The 17,587-nt window shown below is 46.9% G+C and overlaps 1 protein-coding gene across 1 annotated transcript; it reads left to right on the top strand.

Moving 5' to 3' along the window:
• The first annotated feature begins 156 nt into the window (after nt 1-156).
• On the top strand, nt 157-17,478 carry TMCO1 (transmembrane and coiled-coil domains 1). The gene is made up of 7 exons (XM_030279659.4): nt 157-315; nt 1,032-1,109; nt 4,215-4,274; nt 7,712-7,758; nt 8,327-8,394; nt 11,525-11,669; nt 17,146-17,478. The coding sequence occupies exons 1-7, from the start codon at nt 246-248 to the stop codon at nt 17,242-17,244; spliced, it is 567 nt and encodes a 188-aa protein (XP_030135519.1). The 5' UTR covers nt 157-245; the 3' UTR covers nt 17,245-17,478.
• The last annotated feature ends 109 nt before the right edge of the window (nt 17,479-17,587 follow it).

Here is a 17,587-nt window from a genome sequence, read left to right as displayed (position 1 = left end):
GACACCGCGGCTCCCTCAGCCGCGGGGGGCGGGGCCGCGCGCGCAGATTGACAGCCGCGTCGCCCAATCACAGCAGCGCCCGCCGCGCTTTCCCCGCCCCTCGCCCTTCTCGCGCGGCCGGCGGCGCCAGCGGGAAGTGCAGCGGTCGCTTCCGGGTGTTGCTAGGCAACGGGGCAGGCACTTCCGGGTGGCGAGCGCACTTCCGGGTGCGCGGCGGTGTTACCGGGGGCGGCGGCGGCACCACCATGAGCACCATGTTCGCCGACACCCTCCTCATCGTCTTCATCTCCGTCTGCACCGCGCTGCTGGCCGAGGGTGAGCCGGGCGGGGCGCTCCCGGCAGCGGGGCAGGGGCGGCGTTGGCGAGGGAGGCCGTGGAAGGCGGCTCGGGGTCAGCTGGGGCTCCTCACGGAGAGCACAGCGGGGAATGGGCCCCGGCCAGCGCTGAGTGTGGTGTGGAGCGCTGGGAACGGGGTTGTTCCCTGCAGGAGGGGGGGAGGGAGTGGTTTCCCCCGTAGCTGTTGTGGGAAGGATGCGAAGGAATCGCTTGGCCTTGCAGTGGTGGTGGTTGAAGCTGCTGGGAAGGGGTTTTGTATTTCAGAGGTTGAAATGGGAGCAGCTTTTTAAGGAACTGCTTTGGGGTGCCTTTTGGGGTAGTCACGAGCCACAGGTCCCGTTTCTGGTGTTGTGCTGTATCCTTAAATCCCCCTTATACCCCCTGTCCCCAAATCTTCATCCCATACCTGCAAAACAGGTTTATCAGTACAAGTAAAAATTAAAAACTTGTTTCAGCTTTACACCTACAGCTCGTTTCATGGTTTATTTTCCTGTTCCACTTCACATGGAACTTGGCATGGAGATTTGAGGGGAGGGGGTGGCACATTTTGCTGGTGCTTTATGCTCCTTTGCCTGGGTCACAAGGGGGTTTTGTAGACACAAAGTTTAATTCCTGCACGTGGATCTGCTCCCTGCTAGCAGCATTCCTGCAGGAGCTTTCTCCTCCCCTCCTTGCTGGCTGAGTGTTTGTTTCAGGTATAACTTGGGTGCTGGTCTATCGGACAGACAAATACAAGAGGTTAAAGGCTGAAGTGGAAAAGCAGAGCAAGAAATGTAAGTACTCACCAGGGGCTTATTTCTGTCCTTAATTTTGCTCTCCTGCTGGAAGAAGCTCAGCCAAAGACCTTTTGCCTTGTGTAAATTGCCCCTCCTGTCAGTGGAGGACAGCAGGGAGTAAGAGATTGGTGCTGGCATCTTTTTTTTCTGCCCATCAGCAGCCACTGTCTGAAATAAATGTCTGAAATACGTTCAAAGATGCAATTTTTGCCTTGCAGGGGTGCAGAGGAGAATTTGAGGTGTGTAGAAAGAAAGAGTTAGGCTTGAATGATGATTACCACGAGGAAAAAGCATTTTATGTAAAGATTAAATGTGGTGATTGATGGTGGGGGGTGAGTAAAGACAAAGCCATCATAGAAAGGTCTGAGCAATCAGCTGATGGAAAACCAAATTAGCCTGATGTGAACTGCAAGCAAATAGGTTAGGAAATATTAGGAAATAAGTTAATTTCACAGAGAGGAGGTCTGGGAGGGGAGAAGGGAAGGGAGCTGAGGGTGAGCAGTCAGAAGATCTGCATGAAATTTTGAGAGAAATGGTAAACAGGAGGGAGCCTGGAGTGTTTACATGGACCTGTCTGTATCAGAAGCCAAGCTGCAGATGAGAAATTCTGACCTTTTGACCTCAGCTGTGTACACCTTACCCAAGTTACAGCAGTGAGAGACAGCACTCAACAGCTGGGGCCAAAACAGAGCAGGTTTTACCTTACAAATATCTCATTATGGTGGCAGTGCTCTGTAATGCACGAGAGAACAATATTATCACATATTGCTCATTGCAGCCTTCCCCTGGGCAGTTTAAACCGGGGAGTTGAAGTGTAGTCGTGTTTGTGTCACAGCTCCCACCTTCTTCTGGGGCTTTTGTCACCACAGCAGGAGCAGATGGGGATTGCATCTCTGCCTGCCTCTCTTGAATCCCACTGGTCCTGTGTGTGGGATGGAATTAGCCCCAGAAGAGCAACTTTGAGGAGTTGAAACCCAGCTGCAAGCTTAGTGTCCTCTTGTGCTTGTGCTGTTCAATTCCAAAAGCAGTTAGCAGAGTTAATCTCTAGGGCTTAATGACTGCTGAAAGAGTTTGATGCTGTTTGCTTTTATAGCTCTCCTGGTGTCTAGGTTTTCATCTGTGAAGGGAGTGATGAAGGGTTCATGTGTCTCAAGTAGTTTCTGATCTCCTTGTTTGATTCTCCACCCCCCAACAACAATAAAAAAAGGTAAAGCTGAATAAGGAGTCAGTAAAAATTCAGCTTTGCTTTTTTCCCTTCTCCTCTTGCGCTGAAGACAGCTGGCTGACCTGAGGGCTTACCACTTGCCAAGTGGACCACTTGAGCCACACCTTTCAACTGTTATCTAACACATCTGAAACAGGAAAAAACACATTTGAGACCTTTAAGCTCTCCCGTGAGAGCCCTAGCAGATCCTTAGGATTTGCAAAAACAAAGGGGCTGGGTAGTGTGCTTGAGCAGACATTGTTACTCCTTAATTTCATCTCTTCCTGTCCTCGCCTTCCTCGGGAGAGGCTCAGCCTGGCTGAGGCTGCTGCAGGGATGGTTCTGGGGGAATGTGGGGCTAAATGTACAAGGCTGAAGGCTGTCCCAGGAATTTCTGATTTGTTCACGTGGATACTTCTTGAAGGAATTGGGGCTGAGAGTTCCTGGGGCTTGGCATAAGCCTTAAAAGCACTGTCTAGAGTTTCAAGCTGGGGCTCTGGGGTTATGTGCACCAGGGCAGGGATGGGCTGCTGGGGTTTCCCAGCTGGATTTGGCATAGGGAAGGTTATGGAGACAGCATTCTGTGAGCCCTGGGTGCACTGTGTCACCTGACACCTCTCTCCAGTATTCCCTAGGGACACAAGCTCCCTGTTCTCCTCCCTGCCCACCAGAGATCCTCTTGTTCCTTGGGAAGAGCAATTGTTTCTCACTCCGTTGCCACGGAGGGATGATGTTGAGGTGACTTGTCTGGGCTGATGTGATTTTCTGAGCAGTTGTGAGTGACTCAGAGGCACTTCGTAAGGCAGCTCTACAAATCCTGGTGTGGCTTGGGAGGTTGGCTGGCTTCATTTCCCCTGGGCTGTGAAATCAGGGCTGTGCTGAGCTGGTACTCCACGAGGGAGAGCAGCCCCAGCACTCAGGTATCTGTGAGCTGACAGTGAGCCCAGGCTCTTTGTTGGTAGAGTGGATATGGTACACGCAGTTTGCATAAATACAGAGAATTTAAAGTAAAAAAGGTTGTTAGACCATGGTCATGCTTCCTCATCCTTGCTTCCTGGAGTACTCTTGTTATAGGTCTTGAATGAAAATGTCTCTTGCTTCCTGGAAAAGCCCTTTTTGCTGTCCCAGAACCTCCTTTGCAGCTGAGCAGCACATTTGCTCTATTCTTGAATGAAAATGTCTCTTGCTTCCTGGAAAAGCCCTTTTTGCTGTCCCAGAACCTCCTTTGCAGCTGAGCAGCACATTTGCTGTACTCCCATTTGCCTGTGCTGGCTCTGCTGGCCTGCTTTGCTGCAGTGGTGGTTGGTGCTCAGGGCATGTCTGATGTGGGGTTTTAGTACCTTTGGCCTTAGGCTTTTGCTTTAAAATATTGGAAATGCTTCAGTGCTAATGAATTGAAGAATGGAGAGGCTGTGGCTGCCTGCTTGGACAGCATTTCCCCTGAGAATGCCTGCCTGTGAAGAAGGGATGTAGGAGAACACTGACTTTCCTGTATTCTGCTTCCCACTGCAGATAATCAGGAGCAGAGCTTGCCACAAAGCTCTTTTCATTCCACTTGCTGAATCAAAAGTACTGTCTGATACTAATGACAAACCAGCAAGGGGAGATTGAGCCAAAATTGTCCCCAGACTGCTCAGTCCACAGTGCCATGGGCTCTTGACAGAGTTAAAAATTAACCATTTAAATGTTCGTATCTTATCCAGGGTTTTGAATTTTTTTAATTATAGTTTTTAAGTGATTAGGTAGTTGATAACTTAATGATTCTGAACATGTTCTTAGTCCAACTTAGCTGCTTTTTGTGCCCTTGTTCTGCAGAGAAATAAGATGTTTTGCTTGGTGTTTGGAAAAGGTGTGGTGGTATCACTGCAGAAATGATGGAGTATCTTTTCATTTTGCAGTGGAAAAGAAGAAGGAAACCATAACTGAGTCAGCAGGCCGACAGCAGAAAAAGAAGATAGGTAAGACTGACACCTCAAGAATGGTGGAAAGTTGAGTGATGGAAGTGATTATCCTTTCCTTCTTTTCAAGGCTACTTATTCATCTGCCTTACTCTTCCAAGGCAGGGGATACCCAGCCTCCTGATGGTTTTGATCCAGTGGGTGGATCACTGGGAGGAGCAGCACCTCTTGCTGAGCTCCCTGACTTTTACTCCCATTTTAGCCTTGATACCTACGGCTGTTACTAACTTCAGCTGTCAAAGCTCTTTGTTGCAGTGCATGGCACCTTGCTGTAGCTGTAGGACTCAAATTGTGATTTTTTTTTCCCCCCTTCATTTGTACACTTTAGAGCTGAAGATGTTAATGTTAACTGTAACCATGCTTAGATTAATTTCCATCTTGATAAATCAGTTTAGCTCAATTTTAGGCAGTGGTTTACTTTTCCAATCTTTTTCATTGTCAGTAAGCTGAATTCTTTCAGGGTTAGGGTAACTTTTTAGTACTGAACTAAGCAAGACCAAGGTAAAGAAATGTTTAAAGGTTTTAGGAGGATCTGCTGTCTGCAGGACTTGCAACGTGCAGCAGAGCTCAGTTAAGTTATTACAGAGATCGTGGCAGGAACACTTTTGAGAGCTCCTGGGAGTTGGTTTCCTCATTCCTCTGTAACACCAGGTAGCTGGATTAGTCATTTGATCTGTACAAAGCTTGGGAATTATAAACACATCTTCAAACAGCTCTTCCTAGGTAGAAAACCTGTTGTCCTTAGATTCCTGAAGGGACAGGAGCCAAAATGCTTCCTCTTGTGCATTTCAGTTCTTAATCTTGACTAACCCCTGTGTGGGATGAACATTCCTTGGTGGATAAGGCAACTTTGAAAATGACCATATGCAACAACAGCAGATTACATTAAATAAAGTGTGACAATGACTCTTTTGCAGGGCACCATCCAAGCTGTGTTCCTAGCAGGCAATATTTGACTTGTGCTTGGACTAAACCAATAAACAGTAGAATCTGAGGACTTCAGATGCTCCACCAATTTTTATACACTGAAATAATCTTGTTTTGCAGATGGAAAACAAAGCACAAAGGGACAAAGATCAGAACTTGGGAAACGACCACTGATTTTGTTTGCTGTGATACTTGCTGGCCAAGTCTAAGATTCTGACACTGATTTTTTTTCTTTTTTTTTAACAAGTGCTGCATAACTTGGGTATTTCATTTGTGTTCAGGCAACGATGAATTTTTTGTGTTCCTGAAAAATCAGACCCCAAATGTCACACTGGGCTTCCAGAAAATGATTCACAGCTGTTAAGTTGAAATCTCTGATCTCTGTAACTTACTGGATATCAAATCATTCTGTAAGATAGGGCATTGTTGTCACAGCAAATCTACTTGTGCTGGAGTTCTTCCAAGTTCTACCATTTTAGTTAACAAAAAGTAAATATTGAGCTGAGGCTTTCTGGATAAGTAACAGCTATGGTACAGACCTGCCTCAGTTGCCATCTGTTCTGCACACAGAATATGACAGGAGGAGTGTGGATGATACTACTTGGTTTCATAAGGGATGAATCATGCCTGTGCACAAGGAGGAAGGGGGAAAGTAGCTTGGGAAGGCTTAATTTGGTGTTTCCTACTTAAAAACCTTTCTTTTTAACTGTAAAATGAACCAATTGTCACATTGTGTCTAAATCACCTTGGGCACTGCTGGAACAGGACACCTTTAGCATTGGTGTAGCCTTCTGTCATTTCAGTTTAAAGGGATGATTTGTTAGCTTAAACCTTGCTACTGCTTTCAGTGTCCATGTGCTTCTGGAAGAAAAGACAGTGACATCCCCAGGAGTCCACACGAGGGCTGGATGGACAGCAAAACTAAACCAAAATAAAAATCCCTAGTCCTGGCGAATCTCTCTCCCTGTGTCCTCATGGTTTGTGTTCCAATGAGCAAAGTAGGATGATTTTGGACTCCAGGGAGCTGCTTGTTAACCTGGTCCTCTTTCTCTGTGCTTTTACCCAACTGTAAATTACCCAGCAAAGTGCTTAATAGGCTGTTTATTGTGATCTGGAGAGGAATAGACCATTTATATAAGTTGGTAGATCACCCAGAAGGTGTTCATTTTGAATCTGTAGAAATAGGTGAGAGACAGGTCAGGTATATTGGGCAATCAGAGCTGTGTTCTTTCCTCCATGTAACCTTTAGCCCACCTGAATAGATGGTCAGTTATGCAACAGAGGGGAAAAAACAAGTATTTGTGCCAAATGTGATTCCTGAAGAGCTGGCTTGTGGTTGCTGAAATGTCCCAGGACACAGCTTTTCACCTTGCTCAGGAAACAGGTGTCTGAAAGGTTCCTGCCAGAGGGGATGGTTTGTAGCTAGGAGCAAGTGGAGATAGCAAAGAGGGTTCTAAGGAGTTGGGTAGAGGTGTGGCTGTTAATTTTCATAACACTGTGAGTCCCTGTGCTTAGCAGGGGCTTAGGAGAGAATTTTGGAGTTTCTGAGCTGTGGGCCAATAGTACTTAAACTTCAGTGGTTCCCATGCTGGATTGCCCTTGGCAGACCTTCTGCATCCTCCCCTCTTCACTCACTCTGTTCCTTGGATATTCCTTCATTATCCACATCCTTACTTCAGTGGGCTGTTGCTTCCCAGCCCGGCTGCCCCTCTGGATCCTCGGTCTGAGAGGAGCACAAGGCATGATGGGGACATGGGACAGGAAAGTGGATAATGAAGGAATATCCAAAGAACAGAGTGAGTGAAGAGGGGAGGATGCAGAAGGTCTGCCAAGGGCTATCCAGCATGGGAACCACTGAAGTTTGTGTCCTTAAATCTGTGGTGATTTAAGGACAGACTAAATTTCCATAATATTTCCTGCAAAGCACAGTAATACACTCATTACTGAATTTCAGGTAGGATCTTTCCTCTTTGGAGAATCTCCTAGGTGTGAGAAGAGTGCAAAATTCATTACTAAAAGACCAACAGGATTTTGGCATTGCTGAGGTGAAGCTCCCAGCTCTGTGCATGGTTTTCCCTTTGGAGACCCCCAGAAGGAAATCCTTACTTATTCAACGTATTTATGATGGTGTGCAGCAAATTGATCACTGCTCCCTTTGGGAACTGTGGTAGAGGGGCACTGTTTTTGTTTCCTGGCAGCAGTGCTCATGCTCCTGTGTGAGTTGGTTGAGTTAGCAAATCTGACGTTGGGTGCATTTCTTTCAAAAGTGCTGAATGTGTGATTCCAGGCGCCTCCTCTCTTTGTGCCTGACTTGCTGCATGTTGCTGTAGGGAGAAGCAGTTGGCTAGGTACAGTTTTGCACTTTCTACTGTCTGGCAAAAAGAGCTGGAGTTGATTTTGGAAGTGTTATTTGTTTGGAGAGCCAAAGAGGTTAAGTTTTCCTGGAAATGAAAACACTCTGGTTTCTAGGTTGACATAACTGATTATAATTGTTGTTTTTGTCTTTCCAGAGAGACAAGAAGAGAAACTGAAGAATAACAACAGGGACTTGTCAATGGTATGAAAATTTAAAGCCAATTTCCAACTGCTGGAGATTTCAGTTAGTTTTCCAACAAAAAGACTTTGTTCAATTGGCAGACAAAGCTGCTTTTACTCTGGAAAGGTCCTTCTAGATTTTCTCTAATAACTAGAGATTTTAGTTTGAGCCACAGAGGTACTGCCTCATCTCATGCCAAACCTTAGCTATTTTCATCTTTATCAGTCTCCATTACGTTTTTTCAATGTAGAATTAATTTTTGTGGCTTCCTATAACTTTGGTCATTGTAATGACCCCTTGCTGGGAGTCCCCTGGGAATCCCCCTGGTGGGTTTTATAGGCTTAAGGAAAAATAAAATCAGCCTGTGCAAGGTGACAGGAAAATTCTTGAGCACTTTCTGGTTTTGTCTCCCTGAAGCAGCACTTCCCATCAGTGGCTGCCTTTGTGCCCAGTCTCTTGGGGACTTCTGCAGTCACTTTAATAATCCCTCTGTCTCCTTTTTTCTCTGTTGTTTTCAGTGTTCTGTACAAAACCTGTTTTTAAAGGTTGGGCCTGTTATTTGAAATCTCTCTGACCTTTCTGCTTGCAGGTTCGAATGAAATCCATGTTTGCCATTGGCTTCTGCTTCACTGCCTTGATGGGAATGTTCAACTCCATGTAAGTATCAGCTTCCTGCAGTTTTTTTTTCTGAAATTTTTATGGTGAACATATTTTCCACCTTCCCTTCATCACTTGAAGTGTCAAGAGTGACATTGTCCGGCCAAGAAACACAGATTAATAAATGGATCCATGTTTCATCTGAAGATGAGGTGGTTTGGTCATCACATACACTTTCTGCTCAAGAGGGAACATTGAGTACTGAGCACAGCCAAACTGAACAAATTGCATTCAGTCTAGACACAGCCTTAATATCTTTTCTGCATGGGAACATCCTGATTAAGGCAAGTTTGGTGCATGTCAGGCAAACATCTTCAGTCTTCAGCTGCTTTGGCTTTGCTGTAATGGTGTGATCAAAGAATGCTCTTGCAAACAAAAGTGGGTCAGCTCCCTTGCCCTTAGAAATGAGCTGTAATTGCAGAGTTTGTTGTTGCCCTACTTGAGGTAATCGGAGTCCAGATATAAACAGGTCCAGGCATGGGCTCCACATCTCACTTGTTTTAAAAGTGACCTGAGATGGGTGTAGTTAAAAAAAAAACAAAACAAAAACCAGACAAGATACCCCAGACTGGTTTGCACAGTTATAGACAGCTTTGTTTCAGATATGCAAATCTGAAAGGCTGTGCTTGGCTTTTAAAACTTGATTCACTTGAAATATGAACTGTTGGCTGTTAAATCTGAAGATGACATGAATATTTTAGGAGGCTGCTTGATATCTGGGCAATATCTTTGCCCTGCAAACAGGAATTTATATTCTTGGGCACCAAAGCCTTTGGCTTCTGTGCTGGCATTTCTCAGGATACAATCAAATGTTATTTTACTGGAGATCTGTGGGTGGATAAATTGCAAACATGGGGTAACATAATAACAGAAGTGCCACTGTGTGGATCCTTTATTTATTCAGCTTAGTCAGACTTCAGCACTCTGAGCAGAGCAAAGCAGCCCAGCACTGGAGGATTTTAAAATTTGGGTGCAATCTTGAGTCAGTGATGTCTCATTTCACTGCAGCCCTGAGCAGGGCTGGAGGTGCAGTGAGGGGTCTGAGGGGGCATTTGTAGGGTTGCACTTGAGACCTCCAGGTGCTTGCCTTGCTCTTTGGGTACAGTACAAACACCAGCACCTGCCTCTAAAGCAGACTGAAAAACAAACTAAAAATGCTTTACCCCTCTGTGCCCATTTTCCTAGAGGGGGAAGAGGCAGTTGCTCTGAGTATTCTGTGACTAACAAGTACTACAGAACTGTAAGTTTGTTAAAAACTTTAGGAAGGGGTTGATTTGGGTTAAATTCTATATGGTTACTTCTTCCATAGATATTAAAAAAAGGTAGAAGAAACCAATAAACTTCTACCAAGTTTATTTGTCTTGTTCCTCATTTGAGGACTCCTGTCCACAGAGACCATGCTACTGAGCAGAGAATTGATGTCAGCCTTTGGGCATATCTTTTATTTAACTGCCTCTTTCTTTAGAGGCAATCTGAGCAGCAGGAGTGTCCAGGAGTATCCATGGAGGCACTTGTGGGTGTGGGAGGAAAAGGAGGAAAAGGGTGGCTGACACCTGCAATGGCTGTGACCACGTTTGCTGCTTTTCCTGTTCTTCAGTGAGTTCATGGCTTGTGGGGAAAAGGGAGCAGGAATTGTGTGGAAGCAGCACCCTTTGGACAGGTACTTTGCAGATGCTGCTACTCTGTCTGAGCATCTCACCATTGCCAAGTGCCCCCTTAGCCAAACTGGAAATCACCAAGATGATTTCCTGCTGCCATTCCTGGAGTTTCAGCGGTACTGGGGCAGCAGGTTGGACCTGGAAGGATGTGGAAGTGTCAGCAAGGCTGGTTTAAACCCAAAGAGCAGAATGCTGTGCCCAAGACAAACAGCTGAGTGACTGTGGTGGCTTACAAGGTTCATTTCGGCAGTGAGATCTGCAGCAGCAGTGGCCTCCAAGCCAGCAGGGATTTCACCTGGGGCAGAAATTACCTTCTGTGTGTCTCAATTTTCTCTTGCCAGGAACTTTTTCATGCAATCACTCCCCTGCCTTACTCTAAGAGTTGTGTATTCCAGTACCTCTTAATGACTGTGAAAACCTGCTGGAATTAAAAGCAGGTACCTCAGGGTGCTACTGCTGAAGTACTTGTCATTTTCACAGCAGGAATAACGCAGAATTTTAAGCCACTGGGGGATGTTCCAGGGAGATAAACATCCGTTCTGAGCTCTTTTGCCAAGCTGCCTGTGAGATGTAAACAAAGTTGGCGTGTGTTTGAGCCGTGGCTGTGTGAATGCATCTCCACAGGAAAGAAAGCTCGTTTAGGATCTCTTGAAACAAGAAACACCTGTTCGAAAATCAGCACATGCAGAGAAAATAACATCCAAATATGCACATGCTGATGAGGCATCATACACATCTACATCAAAAGATTGGGTTGACTGGTCTGGCTTGGGAGAAATCTTTGCTAACTGGCCAAAATTCACACTCTGCCTGATGCCCTGGAATGTGGGCCTGGAGGGATTCCAGGAGCAGGACATGCCGCTCGGGATATGCGGTATCATCCTGCCTCTGCACTGCCTTCATCTCCACAGCTAATGCAGACAGACTGGGGCTGTGAACTGTTCCTTGATGGCTCTCTTGTGCAACCTGAGGAGCACAGCTGCTGCAGAGGAGGAAAAGGTGTCTTTGATTTATGCTCTGGTTTAAAAAATGCTGTTTTGCTTGAAGCAAAGGGTCTGTCTTGTTGCAGGAACTGCAGTATAGCCGGGTGATAGTCATTCATCTTATATTGAAGTGCTGACTGTGTTCTGGGAAGTGATCTGCTAAATCTGACTTGGAAATAAAATGCACCAGACAACTGCAAAACACCAAGATTTCATGAACCAGCAGTTTGTCCAGTTGATCACTTAAATCACTAGGAAACACTTTCATTGTGGTAAAACTGTTCCTGAAGGAATCCTGCCCTGTGGAGGGCTTGGAGAGAGAGATGTCTTTATCCTCCTTGGTGTAGTGTGTGGAGAGGGGCTGGAGAAGGCAGCAAGGCCTTTCAGCCTTGCCTGCTCTGGTGGCCTGTTGAAGATGCTCAGTTGTTCTTTCCATATCCAAAAGCTCTTCTGCTGTCTCCAGTGGTGATGCAGTGCTCTCTTTTCCAGATTTGATGGCCGAGTGGTGGCAAAGCTTCCATTTATCCCCCTCTCATACATCCAAGGTCTCTCCCACCGCAACCTCCTGGGTGAGGATTACACTGACTGCTCCTTCATCTTCCTCTACATTCTCTGCACCATGTCAATCAGACAGGTGAGTACACTTTCCCTGGAGCAGGGAAAGCATATCTCCATTCCGGAAGAGGAGTAGTGCACATGTAATTTTGGATCTGTTTGTGGTTTCTGTGTTTGGTTTCATTCCTGTGCCTCATATTCAAAGCAATTCTAGGTTGGGATCGTTAAAACAGTCACTGTCCTGAATGGGCCTGGAACACTTGGCTGGAGACTTGCACCAGGGCTCTGGGACAGAGTTGGCAGAAATGGATTCCTGACTTGTGTGATGACTTTGTGGATTGCCATACTGAGAGATTGTCTCCATCAGAAGCTGATCTAAATCCTACTCCTTAGTAATGATGACTTTTACAGCAATATGTGCATCTTTACAAACAGCAGCTTCTTTAGGGGAAACTTTCTAGGTGGCTTGCAGCTCTATAAAAGTTTCATTGTTCCATAAAGTTGTCAGAAAAGTGATGAAAGAATTAAAGCTGCTTTTTTGGGTTTGTCCTTCCTATTTTTGCTGGCTGTCTGATTTTAGAGTCTTAAGAACTGTGCCTTTGGTGTCAAATGTCTCCCGGTGTTAGGGATGTGGCACAGAGAGGGGGTCTGGTATGGTAAGCTAAGAGTAGGCTCCACAGAGCTCCATAGTCCCACCTTTTGGAAGAGGATGAGGATAAAGGACCTGTTCAGGAAGGTTCAGTGGCAGCTCAAGTGGCAGAATAACTGGTGAGGACAAGAGGGCCTTCTCAGTGCAACAAGAAGTCTATTTTGTTTTCCACTTTCCCCACAGGGTGCTGGGGATAGGTTAATATAGTCTGGATGAATGCTGGTGCAACTAGCTGCAAATTACCTTCTTTCTGTATTCATATTTCCCTTTTCTTTGATTCACTTCCTGAATTCTTGCTGCTTTTCTCCTTAACCCCCTTGTTGCTTTTCCTCAGAGGTGCCAAGGAAACTTAGACTAAGGGACTTAGGCTTAAAGCAGATCAGCAAAGGGAGGTGGTGTGTAATGCCAGGAGCTGGGCTGAGCTTGATGGAGCAGCTCCATAAGAGAGTTCCTTTAGTCACAAAGTGCATGCTGGTGGATTGAATTCCCCAGAGACCTTTCTACTGGGTGTTTGTGCTGAAATGGATCCCAATCTGGTCCTGTGCAAAAGCAGATAATGAATTGTAGACATTTATGCTGAAAGGAACATCTGGGGGTTCATCTGGGCACCACTCACTCCAAGCAGGCTCAGCTTCACCAAAGGTCAGGCAGGGACTTCTCACTCTTTTTGCTGCAAGACAAACTTTCACTTCCCAGTGGCTAGAGAAGGTTTGCTGCTTTGAAAGCACTGACATACTGAGCTCTGAAGATCACCTTCCAGAATTCTGGGATGCTGTGGTGTGATGCTGTTCCTTCAGGCAATCTTGGCTGGTGCTGCTCTGTGTTACCTGTTACATGGGAAGTCCTTTCTTTTCAGTGTTGCAGATTATGGCAGGAAACTAAATAGCACCACCAGCAAGATTCTTCTGCACCCGTTGGGTTGAGTGGGGAACTCTTGCTGAAAAATCCCTCATTTGTTTTGTCCAAAAATATAATTCCTGTGGTTAATTCTAACGCTGGGTATTTCCTGATGTTTTATATGGTGAAATTGGTGGGCACCATAAACTGAGGGTCAGAAATACCAAGCTCTTTGCAGTGGGTTGAGCTTTCCATAAAACGTCTGGGAAAAAATTGCCCTTGTGCTTCAGAGTTCCTTATGATGTCCCTCTGGAGGAGGAGAGTGAGTTTATTGCTTTGGAGAAGGGTGTGAGACTGCAGTCTTCATAGTGCTGCCTTATCTACGTGATCATGGTTAACGATTCCTGCACTTCTCCAGCTGTCAGGCAGCTCAGCTTCTTCCTCCTTGCTGCTCAATGGAAGGGCAGGGACACCTTAGTTTGCACAAGAGGTCAGAACTGAAGCTGTGATTGCTGCTGGCATCCTGCTCTTGGCTTTATTGCTATTTGAAAGAACCTAGGTGATAACAGCATTGGGAAGAGGACTTCAGAGCTGTGACAAGCTGGGGGAGAGGACAAGAAAGTAATTAAGGGCTTAAAATGGTGCCAGAGACTTGCACTTCGTTCTTTCGGTGACCTTGGAGGGGAAGGCTTTGTGAGACTTTGTATTTCATTATGCAGAAGGGGAAGTCTTGCCAGGTTGGCTTCAAACAGGTGCTGGCCCAGGGGAGGACAAGTGCTGTGGGAGTTGGTGTCTGGCTTGATGCTGCTGACAGAAGAGGAGGAGTGGAGATGTACCAAAAATCAGGGAAAAGGTTGTGAACAAACCAAGGAGACCATAGTCCCTCGGTCTTTCCTTAAATCCCAGAGCTGCCTGTGAAACCGTTGAAGACAGGGAAGAGAGATGTTCCTGTGGAGCTCAGAGGTAGAGCAGGAACTCGGGTATGTGGGAAAAACAGCAACCTGGTGGGAAATGCAGGGGAGTCTGCGGGGGTGGGAGGCTGCCTGGGCGGTGATTAAAGTGACATTAGTGGGACAGGCAGGAGCAGCATCAGGGACTCTCTTCATGTGGGGGTGATAAACTCTTCAAACACTGACTGGGAAGCTTTGCTGCCTGTGACCTGGCCAGCATCTCCCAAAATAGTCACCTCGCAGTGAGTAACTTCCTTTGCGCTGTTCCCAGCTCTCCCTGGCACGTAAATCCTGTCCCCTAGTTCCTCCTGCCTTCCTGTTTGGAGAGAGGAGGGTTGCTGGGAGAGGCCTTCCAAGGGTCCTTGAGCTGTTGGGTTTTCAGCTGGGAAAGTCTGCTGCTGGGCTGGGTGGGAGGTGCAGTGTCAGGGTTACATCCTCTGTCGCTGCTCGTGGTTCTGAGCTCCCAGCCTTCACCTGTGCTGTTAGGGAAGAGGGATATGCTGCTGTTCCTGGGGTGTTTGCTGCTCCTCACTTCCTTTTCACACGCATCTGAACTGTACATTAGGCTGCTTCTCACCGAAATGTATTCCCAGTGGGAAGGGGAGCCAGAAATTATCTCTGCTGCCAGCACTGTGCTTTCCCACAGAGCGGGGTCTTAGGGCAGGGAGCCACTTGCTACCTTGTCTGAGGTCCCTTCTGGGTTTGCAGACCGCAGCAGGAGCAGCTCCTGTGCTTCCTGCAGTCGTTTGAGGAAAGATCAGAAGAGCTCAGGTGAGGGATTTGGATCCCTAAATACTACTCTTCCCTCCCTGCTCCTGAGGGTGATGGTTGTGCTTGTGTTGGAAGTAGACTCTACAGACTTCCTTGTCCAACATAGCCCACAGCAGATGGGACAAGGTTTCTACTGGACTTTGCCCCATCTTTGGTGTGTCCAGGTGTAGATTTCAGGACTGCTGTCCAGCAAAACGTGCTTTGGAACTAGTGTGTGATGCTTTCTGCCTTCCAGAGCAGGGGGAGTCTGTATGGAAGGGTAATGCTGGATGGTGTCTGTAATCTGGAATTCAGAAAGACAGACAGACTGTCATCTCCCTTCCTCTTCAAGCAGTTGGAATACACTTTAGCATCTTTCTCCCTGCTAGAGGGAATGGGAGGAGGCAGTGCATGCTTCCTTGGTTCCATGGATCCCTGCTACATCTCTGCTCCGCGGGTGAGCTGCTAGGAAGCGGACAGGACACCGGTCCTGCTGGCTGCTGGCTCTGCAGCACCCTCTGGTGTGCTTGCTCTATCCCTTGACTGTTCCTTCCTGTCCCTGCCTTGATCCAAGAAACACTATGAGGAACCACAGCAAGGAGTTAATGCTCCCGTACATACTCGGTTGCTGAACATCAACCAGTGGCTGGTTTATGTATGCCACGGACTAAACGTGATGTGATTCACTAATTCACTAAACGTGATGTTCCTTGTGTGTGGGTTGAAGCCTTGCTTTTCATAATCTCTAGCTGAAATGAATCTTGATTTTATTTTATTTTAGCTCCTGTGGAATTGCAAAACTATCAGCCCCATCCCCCCCCCCATTTTCCCCTCTTATTTCCCCCCCTTTTTCTCAGTTTATTCTCTTTCCATGATAAAAAAAGTTCAAGAGCTCTGTGACCTTGCTGTCTGACCTATCCTGACAGTTATTTTGGAGAGGACACTCAGATTTGAAGAGAATCCTTCCTCCTTTTGTTGTCTTTGATAGCCAGCACTCGTGGTGAGGAGGCCACAGCTGTTTTCTTCTTTCCCCTGCATCTCAGATGTCCCTGTTTTGCCAGCACTGCAGGAGCAGCATCTTGAGCTGGAGTTCCTTACAGTGAAGGATGAATCTGAAAGAACTGAGGGCTCTTTGTAGTTACACTGTTGTGAAATTTAAAAGAAATTTCACAAAAATCAAGAAAAAACATTCAAATTTAAATATTTTACTGTGATTTTTTTTTTTTTTGCTTATGCCTAGCTCTGCTAATTAGCTCTTCCCCTGTTTGTTGTTTTCCACTGAAACACCCTGCTCAGATGCAGATGAGGTCATCCCAATAGTCAGGTTTTGGGGTTTGCTCCATATGTCCTGTTATCCTGCATGTCTCCAGCACCCCATTGTTCTGTGTGCAGCACTGGCATTCATGTTAATTCTGGGACTAAGCTCCTGACTTGCACTTGGCACACACTCTGGTTGCCATGCTGCTGTCCCACATTCCAGCTGCATTAGGAGACTCCAGCTCTCATGGCCACCACCAGCAGTGCTTTCTGGAATTTGGGAAAACCGAGGGCTGCAGGGTCTGCCCGTGACAGGCACTGGGAACCTGCACTGCAGTTAAACTGCAGTGGTATTTTATGTAAATAGTGTGTGTAAAGACAGCTGACTGTGGGGTGTATAGCTGGAAATGGGAAAGAATCCTCATCCAAAGTATGGATTTGGTGTTCAGAGGCTTTTGTTGAGGTGGGGAAGAATGGCCCAGCCATTCTTGTCTGGCTCCATGCTGAGCTGTTTGAATATTTAAGGAGAGAGGTTCAATATACAGTAGCCAGATGGGTTAAGACTCTGTGGGTGAGAACATGAATCTGTTGAAACAAGTGGGGAGGTTTTACCTGTGCTGCTGGAGAGAGTCCAGCAGAGGCCACAATGATGATTTGAGGTCTGGAAAATCTCTAAAGAGGAGAGACTGCAGGAGCTGGGCCTGTTTAGTCCAAAGAGAAGACTGAGAGGGAACCATATCATATAAATATTTCAAAGGTGGGTTTCAAGAGCACGATGCCAAAGCTCTTCAGTGGTGCCCAGCAACAGGATGAGGAGCAGTGGCCATGAACTCAACAACGAGAAGTTCCACCTCAACATGAGGAAGAAATTCTTTACAATGAAGGTGGCAGAGCACAGGGAAAGGCTGCCCAGGGAGGGTGTCAGGTCTCCCTCTCTGGAAACATTCCAAACCCACCTGGATGTATTCCTCTGTCAACTGCTCCAGGTGACCCTGCCTTGTGGGGGGGTTGGACTGATGTCAAGAGGTTTTTTCCTGTGAGCAGAGTTGGGATTTCTTCCCCTTTGTTTCCCTTGCCACACTCTGACGTGCTCTGTGCTGTTGTTCTTGCAGAACATTCAGAAGATGCTCGGCCTTGCTCCTTCCCGGGCTGCCACCAAGCAGGCAGGAGGCTTCCTTGGCCCCCCACCTCAGGCAGGGAAGTTCTCCTGAAGCACAGCCCTCACGGGAGGCCTGACCAGTGCACCAAGACTGCCTCGGGGAGCTGACAACACGGGATTCTGCACCAGGCACCATCACCTCTCTGAAACCCGGCTATGCAGTACCGACATCACCATCCATCTGGAGTATTCCACCAGCAGTTGTTCGTTCATCCAACCGAGAAACTTCTCTCGGAAGAAAACGCGACCTTTGTTTCTGAGTAATAAAACGCCATGGGCATGTTAATTGATGCTAACGACGTTTCTTATCTGGGTGATGGGAAGCGGGGCGGGCCCTGGCGGTGAGAGGCGGCTGAGGGAGAGGCGGCGGCTGAGGGAGAGGCGGCGGCTGAGGG

The sequence above is a fragment of the Taeniopygia guttata genome, chromosome 8 (genome assembly GCF_048771995.1).
Source record: "Taeniopygia guttata chromosome 8, bTaeGut7.mat, whole genome shotgun sequence".
Classification (NCBI taxonomy): Eukaryota; Metazoa; Chordata; class Aves; order Passeriformes; family Estrildidae; genus Taeniopygia; species Taeniopygia guttata.
The sequence above is the reverse complement of the archived record's forward strand: the minus strand, read 5'-3'. Positions and strand labels throughout refer to the sequence as shown.

Excerpts from the sequence above, each read along its gene's own strand:
- TMCO1 (XM_030279659.4), top strand. The coding sequence starts at position 246 with ATGAGCACCATGTTCGCCGACACCCTCCTCATCGTCTTCATCTCCGTC. Across the intron at positions 8,395-11,524 it reads ATGGGAATGTTCAACTCCAT|ATTTGATGGCCGAGTGGTGG; the intron begins GTAAGTATCAGC and ends TCTCTTTTCCAG. Across the intron at positions 11,670-17,145 it reads GCACCATGTCAATCAGACAG|AACATTCAGAAGATGCTCGG; the intron begins GTGAGTACACTT and ends TTGTTCTTGCAG.